The 19101-nt window shown below is 39.5% G+C and overlaps 1 protein-coding gene across 1 annotated transcript in view; it reads right to left on the minus strand.

Moving 5' to 3' along the window:
• The window catches only part of STAC (SH3 and cysteine rich domain), a 154231-nt gene that overhangs the window by 7843 nt on the left and 127287 nt on the right, over positions 1–19101 (minus strand). Inside the window, exons 9-10 of the mRNA XM_079115632.1 lie at positions 13367–13418; positions 13128–13265 (exon numbers count right to left, since the gene is read on the minus strand). Of these exons, the coding sequence (XP_078971758.1) occupies positions 13128–13265; positions 13367–13418 (190 nt within the window). The remainder of the gene's footprint in view (positions 1–13127; positions 13266–13366; positions 13419–19101) is intronic.

Genomic DNA, 19101 nt, shown 5'->3' on the forward strand with positions numbered 1-19101 from the left:
AATATGCTGTGGATGATGTGGCGCTGACTAAGAAGACCACAAGGAAATAAAGACCACATTAAATCTAGGTTAGAAGCAATGGAAGAGTGAACTGAAACTCTGGAAAATCCAAGTAAAGCGAAGACTATCTTGAAACATTCTCTTAGGAGGAGGGGAGAGATCACAAGTGAAGAAGGAAATATGGTAAAATAGAGATGATCCAACCAAAGAATTATTAAGCCTCTGAAGAATGAAGCATTAAGATCAAAAGGCAATGATTAATTGTGGAAAATGTTGGCCACATAGGTCAGGTGTACATATTCTTAAAAGATAGAAAACTTTGTAAAGGTTAAAAAAAAGAAAGAAAAAATAGGCAAAGTACATACACAAATTACACAAATGCTGAATAGATATGCAATAAAATTTTAACCTCTCTATCCAGGAAATGCAGAGTAACAAAACACTATTCATCCATCAAAATGACAGATATCAAATAGTCATGTTCAGTTCTGGCAAGGATGTGGTGACCTGAATATTCTCATAAACAGCTGGTGTGGGTGTAAATTGGCAAAATCTTTCTGGAGGTAATTTGGTAGTATGTAAAAGTAAAATTTAAAAGTTATATTTTTTCCTTATAAATTCTAAAGTATATCTTGAGGAAATAATCAGAATTGGGGAGAAGGATTTAAGCTTCAATATATTCACTGCAGTTATTGATAATAGTTTAAAGATATAAAAACTCTGAATATCCAAGAGCACATTGAAATACATTCTTGTGTATGTAGATGAGGGACTGACAAACTTTCTCTGTAAAGAACCAAATAGTAAACATTTCAGGCTTTGCAGACCATATGGTTTTTGTTGCAATGACTTGGCTCAGCACAGTGAAAACAGCCACAGACTATATCTGTATCTATATACATATGTATTATATATATCTATATGAATGAGTGAAGCTACATTCTAGTGAAACTTTATTTAGAAAACACAGGTCAGATTTGGTCATTTGGCCATAGTTTGCTCCCCTGATCTATAAGCAACTGTTAAAAATTGTGTTTTGATGAACATATAATGATTACCTTCAACAGAATGTGAAATTAAAATATGAATGAAAGGAAAGTTAATTATGAAATATACCCAAGGGTTTATATTCATAGTAGCTTGATGGTTAAATTACTTGTGTTCACTATTTTCTTCTATCTTTTAAAAATACTATTTAAAAAATTTCCCCATAATTTTAGTTTCTTAAAAATTAAAAACAAATTTTATTCTAATTAGCTGTATAATCTAGAAATTTTCTCTGCTTTTTAAAAACGTTTTTATAGAACACAAAGTATCAATGAAAGTAATTCTATAGGTATGTTAGAAATATAGCTGAATTTAAAGACATGGTATTTAAAGTTGATTTAATTAAGACATTTTTAAGTTTAAAAAATGAGAAAATATACTCACATCAATACAAGCTCTGCGGTCATAAAAATGGATAACTTAATTCTATTTTGGAAATAAGAGCTCTCTGAAAAATAATACAATAATTATGAGACACATTGACCCCAGAGGCAAAAATGTGATTGAATAAAAAAGATGCATTGTATTATTTTCTGAATCAAAGTTCTTCTATTTTCCTGTTAAATGTCCATTTGTCTCTTTATATTTTTAGAGTTATAAGTATCCTAACGACTATGTTCTGGTGCTTATGGGGTAATTTTGGAGGGCATTAACCATTGCAGATGAATTCTCCACCAGGCTTTAGTGTGAGTGACCATGGTGGTGGGGAAATGACCTTTGTTAAGCACCTGAGGTGTCCAGACACTGCCCAGGCTTTAGACAGGTGACCACAGTTAACTCTACTTACACATTAAGAGGGAGATGCTACTATGCTGATTTTACAGATGAGAATGTTGACCTTCAGAGGTGACTGTCAAAATGACACAATAGAGATCCATTCCTGTGTGACACTGGAATCTGTACATTCAACGATATTATATATCCCCAACTAATGAGCATGTTTTGAAATCATTCACCTAAAATAGCTTAGAACACTAGAATGGAGGAACATTTTGAAATTTGTTTTTAATATTAGATTTTTTTTTTTTGGCACTGGGGATTGAACCCAGGAATGCTGGTAAACTGAGCTATATCCCTAGTTCTTTTTTTTATTATTTTAAAAAAATCAGTTTCCACATTAATGATAAAGATTGAAAAGAGAGAATGTGTGTAAGAATAACAAGACTTTAGTGCTTTTTGTTGATCTATATCTAACTGGAAATGACCCATATCTAAAGTCATAAAAGTGCCTTTAGTTGTCACAGAACAACTAACTATATGACTCAATGTGAGGTAATAGAAGTGCAGGCCATTCTTGAACTTAAGTTTTGATTAGAACACCTGTGGAGTCTGGAAAAAGAGATTGATTTCTGCCTTTACTGAAGAAATTCTGATTTAGCAGATCTAGGATAAGATCCAGGACACTGCATTTTTAACAAAAGATTCTGATCCCCAGGTGAGTCTTATCCAGGTTGCCCAAAGACCATTCCTCAAGAAATACCTGATAGAGGGCTGGGCAGCCAGAGACCTCTCCAAGCAGCATCGTCCCCCTCCAGCTGCAGGCTTTTTCCACGGGGCGATCCAAGATGGCAGACTAGAGGGTGACTGCATCTCCAGTTGCCCCAGAACCCAGGATTCAAGAAGGGGAGGCATTGAGAGTCTCAGACTAAAATAGAACCATGGGGTGAGTCTCCCCCACCCAGCAAAGCTCAGCTGGGCGGCAGGCCCGGATTCGAGTGGCTTATTAGAGTGGGACAGGGCAGATAGCGTCTCCCCCAGGCAGCTCGGTGCAGTCTGGCGGTTGGCTCCGCCCACAGGGACAGATCCTCCAGCCTCTCGGAACAGGCCCCCCAGTGAGAGCCCTTCTGCACAGAAGAAGCGCGGCCAGCTCTGGCCCGCCTCGGCCAGCTCCAGCCCGCCCCACTGCCAGCTCCAGCCCGCCCACAGATTGCTTCAGTGAACAGCACAGGGCGCCAGGGACTTCCCCAAGCAGCCCAGCCCCCCTCCAGCGGGAAGCGCCTCTCTAGGCTAGCTTCTCGGGGCAAATCACCCAGTGAGAGCCTGTCTGCACAGAGCCAGCCACAAGTCCCCAAGCCAGTGGAGACCTCCAACCTCCAACCAGTCTCTGGAACCAGGGCTGTGCAACAAGAGACCTCTCCAGGTCTCTCTCCCTGGAACCAGTAGCGGGCTAGGGGCAGCGTTCTTTGGAAGCACTGCATTATCAAATTAATCCAAGACTTCTGGCTACTGAAGGCTGGTAGGTGATACACTGGAAATCTACAGGGTCACTATAAGCCAATAGAGGAAATCTACAATATCACAGAGTCCCATTGACATCTGACCAATATGAGAAAACAAGGGAAGAAAATGTCCGAAACAAACCTAGATACTATATCAATAAAACCCAATGACAGCACAGCAGAAGAAATGTCTGAAAGGGAGTTCAGAATGTACATAATTAAAACAATCAGGGAAGCAAACGAGGAGATGAAAGAACAAATGCAGGCATTAAATGAACGCACTAATCAACAGTTAAAAGAGCAAATAACGGAAGCAAAAGAGCATTTCAATAAAGAGCTAGAGATACTGAAAAAAAACCAAATGGAAATCCTTGAAATGAAGGAAACAATAAACCAAGTTAAAAACGCCATAGAAAGCATAAACAATAGGATAGATCACCTGGAAGACAGAACTTCAGATATTGAAGACAAAATATTTAATCTTGAAAACAAGGTTGACCAAACAGAGAAGATGGTAAGAAATCATGAACAGAATCTACAAGAATTATGGGATATCATGAAGAGGCCAAATTTAAGAATAATTGGGATTGAGGAAGGCTTAGAGAAACAAACCAAAGGAATGAACAATCTATTCAATGAAATAATGTCAGAAAATTTCCCAAATCTCAAGAATGAAATGGAAAACCAAGTACAAGAGGCTTATAGGACTCTAAATATGCAAAATTACAACAGACCTACACCAAGGCACATTATTATGAAAATACCTAACATTCAAAATAAAGACAGAATTTTAAAGGCCGCGAGAGAAAAGAATCAGATTACATTCAGGGGAAAACCAATAAGAATATCAGCAGATTTTTCAGTCCAGACCCTAAAAGCTAGAAGGGCCTGGAACAACATTTACCAAGCCCTGAAAGAAAATGGACGCCAACCAAGAATTTTATACCCAGCAAAACTTGCTTTCAGATTTGACGATGAGATAAAATCCTTCCACGATAAACAAAAGCTAAAGGAATTTACTAAAAGAAAGCTGGCATTACAGAACATTCTCAGCAAAGTATTCCATGAGGAAGAGATGAAAAACAACGATGTAAATCAGCAACGGGAAGAACTAGCCTAAAGGAATAGCCAAATAAAGGAGAACCAAATCATGTCAAAAAACAAAAATGAGTCCAATGACTAGGAATACAAATCATATCACAATAATAACTGTGAATATTAATGGCCTGAACTCATCAATCAAAAGACATAGACTGGCAGATTGGATGAAAAAGAAAAATCCAACAATATGCTGCCTGCAAGAGACCCATCTAATAGAAAGAGATACCCATAGACTAAAGGTGAAAGGATGGGAAAAAACATACCATGCACACGGACACAGCAAAAAAGCTGGAGTATCCATCCTCATTTCAGATAATGTGGACTTTAAGCCAAAACTAGTCAGAAGGGATAAAGAAGGACATTACATACTGTTTAAGGGAAGCATAAATCAGCAAGACATAACAATCATAAATATCTATGCCCCGAACATTGGCTCATGCATGTACGTCAAACAAATCCTTCTCAATTCCAGAAATCAAATAGACCACAACACAATAATACTAGGCGATTTTAACACACCTCTCTCACCGCTGGATAAATCGTCCAAACAAAAATTGAATAAAGAAACCATAGATCTCAATAACACAATCAACAATTTAGACTTAAACGACTTATATAGAATATACCATCCAACAAAGAACGAATACACTTTCTTCTCAGCAGCACATGGATCCTTCTCTAAAATAGACCATGTCTTATGCCACAAAGCTACTGTTAGCAAATACAAGAAGATAGAGATACTACCTTGTACTCTATCAGATCATAATGGACTGAAATTAGAAATAAATGACAAAATAAAAAACAGAAACTTCTCCAATACTTGGAGATTAAATAATACACTATTATACGATGAATGGATAACAGAAGACATCAGGAGGGAAATTAAAAAATTCTTAGAAGTAAATGAGAACAAAGACACATCATATCAAAATCTCTGGGACACTATGAAAGCAGTACTGAGAGGAAGATTTATTTCATGGGGCGCATTCAACAAAAGAAGTAGAAATCAACAAATAAATGACTTAACACTACAGCTCAAAGCCCTAGAAAAAGAAGAGCAGACCAACACCAAAAGTAGTAGAAGACAGGAAATAGTTAAAATCAGAGCTGAAATCAACGAAATTGAAACAAAAGAAACAATCGGAAAAATTAACAAAATAAATAGTTGGTTCTTTGAAAAAATAAACAAAATTGATAAACCCTTAGCCACGCTAACAAAGAGAAAAAGGGAGAAAACTCAAATTACTAAAATTCGGAATGAACAAGGAAATATCACAACAGACACGAATGAAATACAAAACATAATTAGAAGCTATTTTGAAAATCTATATTCCAACAAAATAGAAAATTCCGAAGACATCAACAGGTTTCTAGAGACATATGAATTGCCTAAATTGAATGAGGAGGACATACACAATTTAAATAGAACAATTTCAAGTAATGAAGTAGAAGAGGTCATCAAAAGCCTACCAACAAAGAAAAGTCCAGGACCAGATGGGTTCTCAGCCGAGTTCTACAAAACCTTTAAAGAAGAGCTCATTCCAATACTTCTCAAAGTATTCCATAAAATAGAAGAGGAGGGAACCCTCCCAAACTCATTCTATGAAGCCAATATTACCCTGATACCCAAACCAGACAGAGATACATCGAGGAAAGAAAATTTCAGACCAATATCCTTAATGAACATTGACGCAAAAATTCTCAATAAAATTTTAGCAAATCGCATACAAAAATATATTAAAAAGATAGTGCACCACGATCAAGTGGGTTTTATCCCAGGGATGCAAGGTTGGTTCAACATCCGGAAGTCAATAAATGTCATTCACCATATCAACAGACTAAAAGTTAAGAATCACATGATTATTTCAATAGATGCAGAAAAAGCATTCAATAAAATACAGCACCCCTTCATGCTCAAAACACTAGAAAAAATTGGGGTAGTGGGATCATTCCTTAACATTGTGAAGGTCATCTATGCTAAGCCCATGGCCAATATCATTCTAAATGGTGAAAACTGAAAGCATTCCCCCTAAAAACTGGAACAAGGCAGGGATGCCCTCTTTCACCACTTCTATTCAACATCGTTCTTGAGACTCTGGCCAGAGCAATTAGACAAACCAAAGAAATTAAAGGGATACGAATTGGAAAAGAAGAACTCAAACTATCCCTGTTCGCTGATGACATGATTATATATTTAGAGGAACCTGGAAATTCCACCAGAAAACTCTTAGAACTCATAAGTGAATTCAGTAAAGTAGCAGGTTACAAGATCAATGCTCATAAATCCAATGCATTTTTATACATAAGTGATGAATCTTCAGAAAGAGAAATTAGGAAAACTACCCCATTCACAATAGCATCAAAAAAAAAATAAAATACTTGGGAATCAATCTCACAAAAGAGGTGAAAGACCTCTACAATGAGAACTACAGAACACTAAAGAAAGAAATTAAAGAAAACCTTAGAAGATGGAAAGATCTCCCATGTTCATGGATAGGAAGAATTAATATTGTCAAAATGGCCATACTACCAAAAGTGCTATATAGATTCAATGCAATTCCAATTAAAATCCCAATGATGTACCTTACAGAAATAGAGCAAGCAATTATGAAATTCATCTGGAAGAATAAGAAACCCAGAATAGCTAAAGCAATCCTCAGTAGAAAGAGCAAAGCAGGTGGTATCGCAATACCAGATTTTCAACTCTACTACAAAGCAATAGTAACAAAAACGGCATGGTATTGGTACCAAAATAGACAGGTAGATCAATGGTACAGAATAGAGGACACGGACACAAACCCAAATAAATACAATTTTCTCATACTAGACAAAGGGGCCAAAAATATGCAATGGAGAAAAGATAGCCTCTTCAACAAATGGTGCTGGGAAAACTGGAAAACCATATGCAACAGAATGAAATTAAACCCTTATCTCTCACCCTGCACAAAACTCAACTCACAATGGATCAAGGAACTCGGAATCAGACCAGAGACCCTGCATCTTATAGAAGAAAAAGTAGGCCCAAACCTTCAATTGTTGGTCTAGGACCAGACTTCCTTAACAGGACTCCCATAGCCCAAGAAATAAAAGCAAGAATCAACAACTGGGATAGATTCAAACTAAAAAGCTTTCTCTCAGCAAAGGAAACAATCAGTAATGTGAAGAGAGAGCCTACAGAGTGGGAGAATATCTTTGCCAATCATACTTCAGATAGAGCGCTAATATCCAGAATCTATTAAGAACTCAAAAAACTCTACACCAAGAATACAAATAATCCAATCAACAAATGGGCTAAGGAAATGAACAGATACTTCACAGAAGAAGATGTACAAGCAATCAACAGATATATGAAAAAATGTACAACATCTCTAGTAATAAGAGAAATGCAAATCAAAACTGCCCTAAGATTTCATCTCACCCCAATTAGAATGGCGATTATCAAGAACATAAGCAACAATAGGTGTTGGCGAGGATGTGGGGAAAAAGGTACACTCATACATTGCTGGTGGGGTTGCAAATTAGTGCAGCCACTCTGGAAAGCAGTATGGAGATTCCTCAGAAAGCTTGGAATGGAACCACCATTTGACCCAGCTATCCCACTCCTTGGCCTATACCCAAAGGACTTAAAATCAGCATACTACAGAGATACAGCCACATCAATGTTCATAGCTGCTCAATTCACTATAGCCAGATTGTGGAACCAACCCAGATGCCCTTCAGTTGATGAATGGATAAAGAAACTGTGTCATATATATACAATGGAATATTACTCCGCCATGAGGAATGACAAAATTATGGCATTCGCAGGCAAATGGATGAAATTGGAGGGTATCATGCTAAGTGAGATAAGCCAATCTCAAAAAACTAAAGGACGAATGATCTCGCTGATAAGCGGATGAGGACATATGGGGGTGGGGGGTAGGAGGGGTTAGTGTTAGTGTTAGGGTTAGGTTTAGGGTTAGGGATAAGGAGGGTGGTAAGAATGAGGAAGAAAGGAATGTATAGAGGGAAAAGAGGGGTGGGAGGGGAGGGGGGAAGGGAAAAAATAACAAAATGAATCAAACAACATTGCCCTATGTAAATTTATGATTTTTAATTAAAATTAAAAATTAAAAAAAAAAAAGAAATACCTGATAGACTAAACTGTAGAGGATTATGACATTTTCCTAAAGGTACGTATTATACCTTTAGTTAGGATCTGGAATGCCCCCCAAGGTCTCAGAGGTTGAAGGCTTTGTCCCTTGCTTGTGTCATTATAGGGAGATTGTGGAAACTTTAGAAGATGGCATCTAGTTGGAGTAAATGGGTTACTGGGATACCTTTCAAGGGTATATCTTGTCCCCTCCTTGATATTTTGTCTCACCAAAAGCCCAAAGTGATGGAACCAAGTGACAGTGGACTGAAACCTCTGAAATCATGAGCCAAAATGCATCTTTCCTCCTTTAAGTTGATTTTTCTCAGGTATTTTGTCATAGCAACAGAAAGCTAACACAATATGGGCAGACCCATTTGGCTGACATGTTAGGTTGAATCTTGAGCATGTCTAATCGAAGAGGTTGGTTGTTTCTCTCACATTCCCCTGCCCTGTCTAACACCCAACAGATTGTCAGTTCAACCATGAAAATGAAGTATGTGGAGAATGCAGGTGTGAAGCCCACTCTTAGGAAAACTGTTTTGGGGAATATGTCAAGGAATTGGTAGGAACCATCCAGCAGATGTTCTGCTTTGTGCTTTGATCAACTTGAGCAAATTTTAATTTGCCTTCTGGTTTCACTGACTTGTATATATTTTGATAACATAAAAACAATGCTTAATCTCAAATGGGGAAGCACAATCAAACATGCTAGCAAGAATATTTAAAACTTTTGCCAATAAAGGTGAACATCCTTCCTGAATTTGTTTTGCTCAAAAGACTTTCAAAATTTTTGGAACAGGAAGGATACAGTTGGGTAAACTTAGAGAAGTTTCAAGTGTTGGCTGGGAAAAGTGCCTGCTTGCTTCATGAGGTATGAATAGCACCAGAGACAGGGTCTCCATCTCATGATGATGATTCCATTGGCTGGAATAGAGAATGATCAATAGGGGGCCCATGGGAGCAAGAATTTGTCTTCAAGGGGTTCTCTGCTCCCCAAATATTTGCCTTTATGCCATGTGCTAACCATGGCAACCAAGGTGTGTATGTGGCTTTTTACTGTTCAGGGGTTTCCCCACATGGTTTGGGGGTACTTGACTCAGTGGGTGGCTGTGACTTGGAGTTTGCAGACCTGTGTTTATATTCCTGCCTGACCACTTACCTGATTTTTACTCCATGAACAAGGTACATTACCTCGAGGAACCTTTGTTCCCTGTTTTATAAATCAGAAATAATGAATGATCTGCAAAATTCACAGGGCATGTGTATGAGCTCAAAGAGAATGTTGTAGGTATATAAACTTTATAAATATTACGTAGTTTATACATATGATGAAATAATGGCTAAGAAAGATGATAATATCATTATTAAGACACTATTGAGACAGAGTAGAAGATGGTATTAATTTTTTCTTTGCTTTTTGGTGAACCAGGACTAGCAAGGAAAGTTCTCTTTGAAGGGTCAGACCCAAAACAGGTCATTACAATCCAGAAAGAGGTAGCCTAGAAAGGTCTGCATATGGTTTTATGGGAGGCAGAGTGGTCTGTGCAATCTACCAGAGGTGCAAGGAGGGTGGTGTTCCCTAGGTATGCTCTTGCTGAGGTGTTCCTCAGATGCCTCTGCTCTTAGGGGCAGACATTGGCTTCTGCTGTTACCTCTTTGGGGAGTGTGCAGGAGTGATATGCTGGGCCAACACCAGTTTCAGGAAGAACGAACAATACTGGGCAGAAAATATGCCAGCACAACCATGGCTTTTGATCTCTTTAAACATACATTATGTCCAAAGTCACAGGGTAAAAGAGAGGTGGTCTAATTTACAAAATGCAGCGTGTCCTAAATTGGGCCTACCAGAGAAGCAATTTTTATAAAAGTGGAGAATGTCCATTACAAGCAAAACTATAAAGCCAGGGTGAAATCCTAGAGCTCAGTGACCACATTTCCTAACACCATTAGACAGCATAGGCCTCTGGGGGGTATTCGTATTTATATATTTATATAAATAGCAGCTGCCACAATTAGATCTGACAAACATGGTGTGTGGGTGGTGTGCAGGGTGTTGATATGGTGTTGCATGTGGGCCAGCGTGCACCTGGAAGGTGGGGTCCCGGAAAGCCACAGAGACCCTGAGTACCTTTATGTTATTAGATTCGAATATTTTTATTTTCTTCTTTTTATTTTTTTGAATATTAGCTTATTAGATTCAAATATTTTTATTTTCTTCTTTTAAAATTTTGTTTTTGTAAATTTATATGGTACAGGTAATTTAAATAGGAAAGAAAAAAACACCTAACCAAAACCTCCATATTTTCCTGACATTGATATTAATTTTCAATACCATTGTATCACTGTGTCATTAATATTTAACTTAATGACATCATTTAAGATGGAGATACCATATTTGAAGACCTCGGTTCTCTCTCCTATTGCTTCTCCACAGGCAGGAGATCTGATTTGGCCACATGTGCCAGGGGTTCTTCACTGTCCCTTAAAGCTTCTTTCTGTCTTGTTCCTCCTGGTAGGTCACCACCATCTCGTCTCCTTTCCCACTTTTGCTGCACCTTATCTTATCCTCTGTGCTCTCCTATGGTCGCGGGTTCCTGAGGTGCAGCCTAGCCTTTGGCAGTGGTGATGGTGAGGCAAGGTGGGTTGGGGGTACCATAAGGAAGCCTTTAGGTCCCTTGGTCACAATTGGTACTCTAGGTTCACTGTGGTTGAATGAAAACAGAGCCTCAGACCCCATCTGCATTTGGGCCTCTCCTTTTGTGTTTACCTTGGGAGGGCAGTGACTGGGGTCCATCTGAATCAGAATCCCAATATTCTGTCCATCACATTATCATAATACCATCAAAACGGCTTTGTTTCCTAACATCATCCCCCCAAGAAAGTATTACTCTTGGCTCAGTCACCCCGCATATTGGATGATGGTTCTTAATTCTCACCATTGTGAAGTGGCACTTAGATGATTACCTTTTTGCCTCACCCCTCCCCATTTCACTATAGAAATTGGAATTACTGCATTTGTGAAGTTGAGCAGTTTTGTATCTCTCAATGCAGGGCACCAAATCACTGTGCAAAATGAGAGTGCTACTATATCCCAGCATTTATGAAAAAGTCAAATTTTACTGATCCCCTCCCCTACCTTGTTAAAATATGCAGGGAAAATAATACTCAGAATTATTGGTCTCTTATTTTTAATAGCTTTTATTTACTTAAATATAGGGAGAGGTGTAGTTTCTTTTTTAGAAAAGCCATTTCCTCATAATTTTTCTTTTAGAGATTCTTTTGAATAGCCACAAAGGAAAGGCAAATCCTTATTCTTTGAGAGTGTATTCTTTAGTGTCAAAATGATAATGTCATTTGGAGTCACATGTGGCATATAAAATGGTAAAGTTGGATAAACAATGTTTTAAAACTATAAATTAGATATTACAAAGTAATGACTGTGTGTGTGTGTGTGTGTGAGATTTATAAACTACCTCTGAAGGCAATTCCAAAACATATTCAAGATATGTTTTGGGTAACTCTATTGGATATAGTTGCATTAAACTTATTCACGCATTTTTCATTTTGTACTGTCTTGTGGGGTCAGTCTCATCATTTTCTACTAGTGACATTCATTGCCTTGGGAAATAATAGAATTATTATGCCAAGGATGCAGGAAGAGAGGCAAGCTTTTGAATTCCAAATTGGAGACTGAAGTCCACTGTGAGACTTCATTGGGAAAGAAAAGAAATGTCTAATTTCCAGTTCCCCAAATCCTCTCCTACTAAATCCAGAACAGTCTTGCAGATCAGAGCATATTTTTAACCTGTAGTGAGGCTATCCAGCATGACGTGAGGGGAGCTGTGGACAAGAAGAGGTGGAAGAAAGCCCTCTCTCAGTTGGAAGAAGACAAAGAAAGGAAGAATAGAACAAAGATTTCTGTGATGGGGATGAGATGGGGAAGTCAGAAGCAAGGTCCGGGGATGAGATGGGGAAATCAGAGGCAAGGTCCTTAAAGACATCGATGTAGAGGGCTCAGGAAAATTGACAGTTCCTAAAGAACTCCATATCCAAGAATAGCACTTGAGCAAGGTGGTGACAGACATGTCTAGATTAGTGGGAGGGAGATGTCCAGCAGGTGGACCTGTGATAGTCCTTGGTCATCTATCTTTTGTCTATGTCCTATGCTGTGATGTGAAGGTGTCATCATCTTCAGGGAACAGGTAGAGGCTTGGAGTCTGGACATAGAGGCCTAAGAGGAGTAGTTAGGATGGAGACAAATGCAGCAGACCTTGGAATACAGTAACATCAAAGTATTCCCAGGTGACAAGGATGGCACACTGGAGGGCACAAACACAGAGCCCAAACTAGAGTAGTCGCTCACATGTGAGCAGTGGTCCCCAGGGAAAAGCCCAGGACTCCTCACTGCCACCATGAAGTTATGTTTTCTCTGGTGAACAGACTCTATCAGGTGAGCCTCCCTACATTTTGGCTTTGTGTTTTTAGATCCTAAGGATGCTAACAAGGTTAAAGTGAGATTATCTTTTCTCAAATGGAATACTTTGAATTCATTCATCCAGATTGATATGTTTCGTATGTGATGCTGGTCAGTCATACCTGGAATGTGGTATGTCTGCTTTGCTCACCTGATTCTCTTTCAGCGTTATCTGCCCCTGCTCCTTACACCCAATGAAGGTTCTAACACATCTAAAAATCTTCTCGTTTTGCTGTACTCTCTGAACAAAGTTGGCTGGAAAGAAGCCGATCCTGTCTTGAATTTTTCCCTGAAAGGAAAAGGAGACATTCACTTCTAATTGTGCCATTTATCATAATTATATAATTACCAAATAATTTTTTTTCCTTTTAAAGAAAGAAAAATACTTGCTTTCCACCAGTCTTCATTGGAATCCTCTAGAAGTGTAATCATGTCTCCTGGCCTAAAATGCAGAATGAATGAGTTGGGTGGGGAAGTAGGAGGAAGAAAAAATGAAAAACACAAGAAGTATATGATACTTTAAAATCACAAGTTTTTCATTAATGCAAACAATTCTACAATAAGTAGGAGTAAAAGAAACATGACTTTTACCAATTCTTCCTACCCAAGATAGATAGCAAACACAATTTCTCCACTGTATTTAAAAAATAATCCTTATTTTCATTTCCACACATAAATGATCACATTTTCATTAAAAAACTCCAAAATTTAGAAGTTGAGAAGTTTCAAGGTGCAATCCCCACTTCAGGGTCTGTTGCACAATTCTTCATCACTGTGTGTCTTTTGAGGTCCCTTTCCACACACATAGTTAATATGTAGCTGTGTCTATGTATTTAAAAAAATTATTTGTTCTTTATATATATATATATGATGGTAGAATGCATTTTGACATATTACAGATACACAGAGCATAACTTATTCTAATTGGAAATCACACTTTTTTTTTTTTTTTTGCAGTGCTGGGGATTGAACCCAGGGCCTTGTGCATGCAAGGCAAGTGCTCTACCTACTGAGCTATCTCCCCAACCCCAGGATCCCATTCTTGTGGTTGTACATGATGTGGAGTTCACTGGCCGTGTACTAATTTATGACCATAGGAAAGTTATGTCCGATTCATCCCACTGTCTTTCCTATTCCCACGCTCCCTGACTTCCCTTCCTCCTCCTTTGTCTAGCTCAATGAACTGCTATTCTTCCCTCCCCTTTTTGTGTGTTAGCATCCCCATATCAGAGAGAACATTCAGCGTGTTTTGGGGTATTTTTCATTTAGTGCTGACATCTATAATTGGTCATTCTCTTTATGATCATCTATCAATATCAATAATGTCTTGGAAATCTAGCATATTTTGCTCAGTCCTACTTCCCTTCTTGCCACTTTGACATTGGGGTAATTTGGAGTTTTGTTCTAGACTTGTGTGTGTGTGTTTATGCTATTCATAAGAATGACTTGGGTTTAGCTGAAGACTGAGTGTTTGTGTTTATGTTGTAGGTATGGTTGTTATTTGCTATTTCTTGCTTTTTCTTTTTTCTTTCTTTTAATCCAGGTGTGTGTGTGGAGGGGTGGGGGTTGGAGAGAGAGAGAGAAGAGAGAGAGAGAGGACAGAGAGAGAGCATGTGCGCTTTAACTCCTTCCTCTCAGCACTTGCTGGAGTGTTTATAATCCTAAGACTTACTCTCCCCTTTGGAAATCTTTCTCTTCTGTATCTTTCACTGTTTTCTCTCATCCCTTTCTCTCATCCTTCCTTCTGAAACTTCTAGTCAACACATATTGGACCTTCTGGATCCCTCCACCACACCTTCTGTCTTTCTTTTATGTTTCCTATCTGTTTTTTCTCCTTCCTTATTAATTTTTCTTCTCAATTTTATCTTCCTTCTCATTTATTTCATGTCCGTACTCCTCTATTATTTATCTGAATGCTAAGAATTTTTGAAGAAAAAAAAATTCAGTAAGTATTTTTGGGAAAAATTATTAATTTTTAAGGGTTATTTTTATTAGTTCCTGAAGCCAGTTTCTTTCTTTCTCCTTCCTTCCTCCCTCCCTCCCTCCCTCCCTCCCTCCCTCCCTCCCTCCCTCCCTTCCTTCCTTCCTTCCTTCCTTCCTTCCTTCCTTCCTTCCTTCCTTCCTTCCTTCCTCTTTCTTTCTCTCTCCCTCTTACTTTCTTTCTTTCTCTCTCTCCTTCTTTCTTTCTCTTTCTCTTTCTCCTTCCTTCCCTCCATCCCTCCCCCTTCCTTCCTTCCTTCCTTCCTCTCTCCCTTTTTCTTTCTTTCTTTTCTTTCTCTCCTTTCTTTTCTCTCTCTCTCTTTTCTTTCTTTCTCTCTTTCTCCTTCCTTCCCTCCCTCCTTCCCCCTTCCTTCCCCCTTCCTTCCCCCTTCTTTCCTTCCTTCCTTCTTTCCTTCCTTCCTTCCTTCCTTCCTCTCTCCCTTTTTTCCTTCCTTCCTTCCTTCCTTCCTTCCTTCCTTCCTTCCTTCCTTCCTTCCTTCCTTCCTTCCTTCCTTCCTTCCTTCCTCCCTTCCTCTTTCTTTCTTTCTCTCTCACTCTTACTTTCTTTCTCTCTCTCCTTCTTTCTTTTCTTTTTTCTCTTTCTCTTTTCTTTCTTTCTCTCTCTTTCTCCTTCCTTCCCTCCCTCCCTCCCCCCTTCCTTCCTTCCTTGTTGGTATTAGAGATTTAGATTGAACTCAGGCACTCCATTCACTGAGCTACATCCCCATTCCTCCCCTTTTCTCTTTTGAAACATGGTCTCTCTCCATTGCTGAGGCTGTATGTCCTTATTATTTTCTGAGAAAATATCTGACAGTTGCTTTCCATGATGAATGCAATGTTATAATGAACCTTTTTGGGACTATTATATTTTGAAAGACACTATTCCTTTCATTTATTGAAGTTTTTCCTTTATGATTAGTTGGCCTGACCTTTATCTTATTACTTCTCCTTCATGTCAAAGGACTTCTTGAATGCCTGGCATTTCTTGGCTGTCTCTGTATATTAACGACTGAAATGAGGTAGGTGGATATGGCCAGCTGGGTGGCCTTCTCTGAGACCAGAGGCCTGCCCTGGGTCTCTCTCCCAAGAATGAGGGCTGTCTACATGTCCCGTTGAAGGGAGTGAGATGTGCCAAGCAATGCATCTCATTTCTGTAAACATGAAAATAGAGTCATCAAGTGGTCTGGGGCCTCCTCTGCTACCTAACCCTGGTGAGAAAAGTCAGTTTGTTTATTCTCCTCCCAAGAAGTTCTGTCTTTCCTTTCTCTCTGCTCTTTAGAAGTTCTGAAGTGTTATCTCAACACAATTTCTCTTTCTCAGGGGCCCATGAGAGAGCTTTCCTTAAGTATGGGTTCCCTTTCTTTTGAATACAGGTATTGTACAGGCATTAGATCTGGAGTCAAATGCCATTGCTGCCAATTGCTCATCATAAGCAGTAATGTTGTGGTATGAAAGGTTGGGGCTCTATCAGTTAAATGCTGCTTCAAAAATGCTCTGTAACAAACAGACACAGACGCTCATGGCTCACTCATATGCCCTGGTTCTGGCTGGTTGTTGGCTGGGTAACTTTGCCCTGTTCCAGTTTTCACAGACCCCAGGGTGACTGTGGAATTCATGGCAAATGGCAGAGACTCAGGAACAGCAATTAGAAACACAAACACAAGGGCCTCTAAGGCTTTGGCTCAGAATAGACACATTGTCCCTCTGCCTCATTTTACTGGCCAAAGCATCACAAGGCCAGTCTAGACACCAGGGATGGGGTAACAGGTTCCCCTTCTGTGTGAAAGGAACTGCAGTCTTGGGGCAGAGGGCATGAATATAGGGAGAGGTGAAGAATTAGGACCATGAATGTAATCAGAGTGCTGCAGATGGCCCCCATGTTTTCCCTGGATCTTCTGTGTCTATTCAAATGTGCTCCTACATCTAAAGCTGCTTTTTTTCTGAGTGATCTTTGGTTTCTGGACATCTTCACTGTTCTCACCCTAATTGCATTTGCTGTAATCTGCCAGGTGAGTCCCGAAATTTCTGGTTTTCTTATGGCCTTCTTTCTCTTTTCTAGGACTGTTAAGGAAGTATTCTTAAAAAAAAAAAAAAAAAATGAAAAAAAGAAAAGAAAAAAAAAAGATGTTTTTGGACATTCTTAGGAAATGGAGCAAGGGAGAAAGCAGATTTGTGTGCTCGTTTTGCTACTCTGATTCAATCTCCTCTGCTGTCATTTTCAATTCTCAGTTAATATCTATCTTCGTCGGGGATTCCAATATAACAGGCTTGTAGCACCTGAAGCATTAAACACAACTGGCATTTCAGTGTTCTGACAGTCACAGTCGCATGCTGATGCTACAGAAAGTGAGGTGGCTGAAAATCACTCTTTCCCAGGTGAGGGATTTAATTAAGCAGCAAGGATGAAAATCAATGTGGAAAAATCTTCTAGGCTCCAGCAGATTTTATTTAACCCAAGGACCTAAGAAACCATGTGTCAGTATCAAACACAATGACTTAGCTGCTGGTTTGGTAGCAATTTCAAGTACAGAATAGAGCTGGACACTGGGGGAGGTACTGTTCCTGAGGGTGAAGAAAGAGATGGCTGAATCGGACCTCGGATTTTAGAGTCTACGTAGAGACTCTGCACAGCCCAGAAGTGGATGGTCCCGAGTGCATGGCCTCTGTTAACTATACGCTAAAATATGGAATAGAGGCTTTAAGTTTATAGAAATACCAGACATACTCCTTGTAAGATATAAAGCCATCTTTCTCTCCCGTGATAGGAATTTCCTACCTCCCAACTACCTGTCAATCTGTGTTTCCCCGCCTCTCCCGTTACAGGAATTTCCCGTCCTCCCCACCACCTGTCAATCTGCGTTAGCCCGCCGCTCACATTACAGGAATTTCCGGCTTACGTTGCTTCCTGTCTCCAGCATTACGTCCCACTATGTCATTGGCCCATCAGTCAGTCTGTAAGAATTCTCCTCCTCGATTGGTTCCTCTCAGCTCCCGAAATTCCTATGTCTGAGACTAACCATAGGCCATCTTCCCTCTTTGCTTTTCCCCCTTTCCCCGTGCAAATGTGAACTGTCTGTGCAAATAAATGGTTCCTTGTATGAGACCTGTATCTGTGGAGCGTTTCTGGGAGCTAGCGACGAACCATAACTGCGCCCCTCTTTTTCCCAACCTAACACTCCTGAGGTGTCTTCTGTCTGGTCTTATAAAAAAGCTCCACCAGCATCAGAAAATTGCTTGGTGAGTGAGGACAGTTAAATGTGAAGTTCAACCATATATTCTTCTTCTTCTCCTCTCTCTCTCTCTCTCTCTTTTAAGTTGGCAATGGACCTTTATTTTATTTATTTATATGCGATGCTGAGAATTGAACCCAGTGCCTCGCAGGTGCTAGGCAAGTGAAGACAGAATTGGGGACAGGCAGTTGGTGTAGAAATAGGGGATCGGGTCAAATCCAGGAAATGGAGGCCATGAAAGCCATCTGCCTCTGGAAGTTGGAGACTGCCTCTGGGATGGAATGCCAAGGATCTCTGGAGTCCATTGATTACCAAATTTACCTGTTCTTGTCAGGGACTACAGGCAAAGAGCTGCTAATTAATGCCCCCTGGGCCCTTGCCTGGTTGCCTGGTTGAATCACTTTGACTCTCCCCCTGCCCATCCACTTCTCACTTTTTGCATCTCACTTGCAAAACTGACCTAGTTAGGGTAGGCAGGAAGGAGAGATAATGGGGGCGAGAACTGGAGAACAAAAGAGACCTTAACCTACAAAAGATGTAGGGTGTGCTCACTTCTTGGGACTTTAGAACATCAGCCATGGTTCCCTTCTCCCTCCAGGGAGAAGTCTGTATTATTACTTTTAAATAAAACCTGCTTAATATGCTTGCCTTGGCGTGCTTCTCTGATATTATACTTCAACACCTGAGGAAGCAGAACTCAGTCACTAGTAAACGGTGGTATCACAAGTGCTCTGCCACTGAGCCCCAACTCCAGCCCCAACTATGTATTCTTTACTATTATTTTTCTGTTTGTTTACCCCATCATTCAACAAATATTTACAGAGAGCAGACTCTGAAAGAGCCATTTTACTAGGCACTACATGAACTATGGTGAATAAAATCCTCACTGGAACAAATATTCCAGTGGGAAAGATG

The sequence above is a fragment of the Sciurus vulgaris genome (genome assembly GCF_902686455.1).
Source record: "Sciurus vulgaris genome assembly, chromosome: 16".
Taxonomy (NCBI): domain Eukaryota; kingdom Metazoa; phylum Chordata; class Mammalia; order Rodentia; family Sciuridae; genus Sciurus; species Sciurus vulgaris.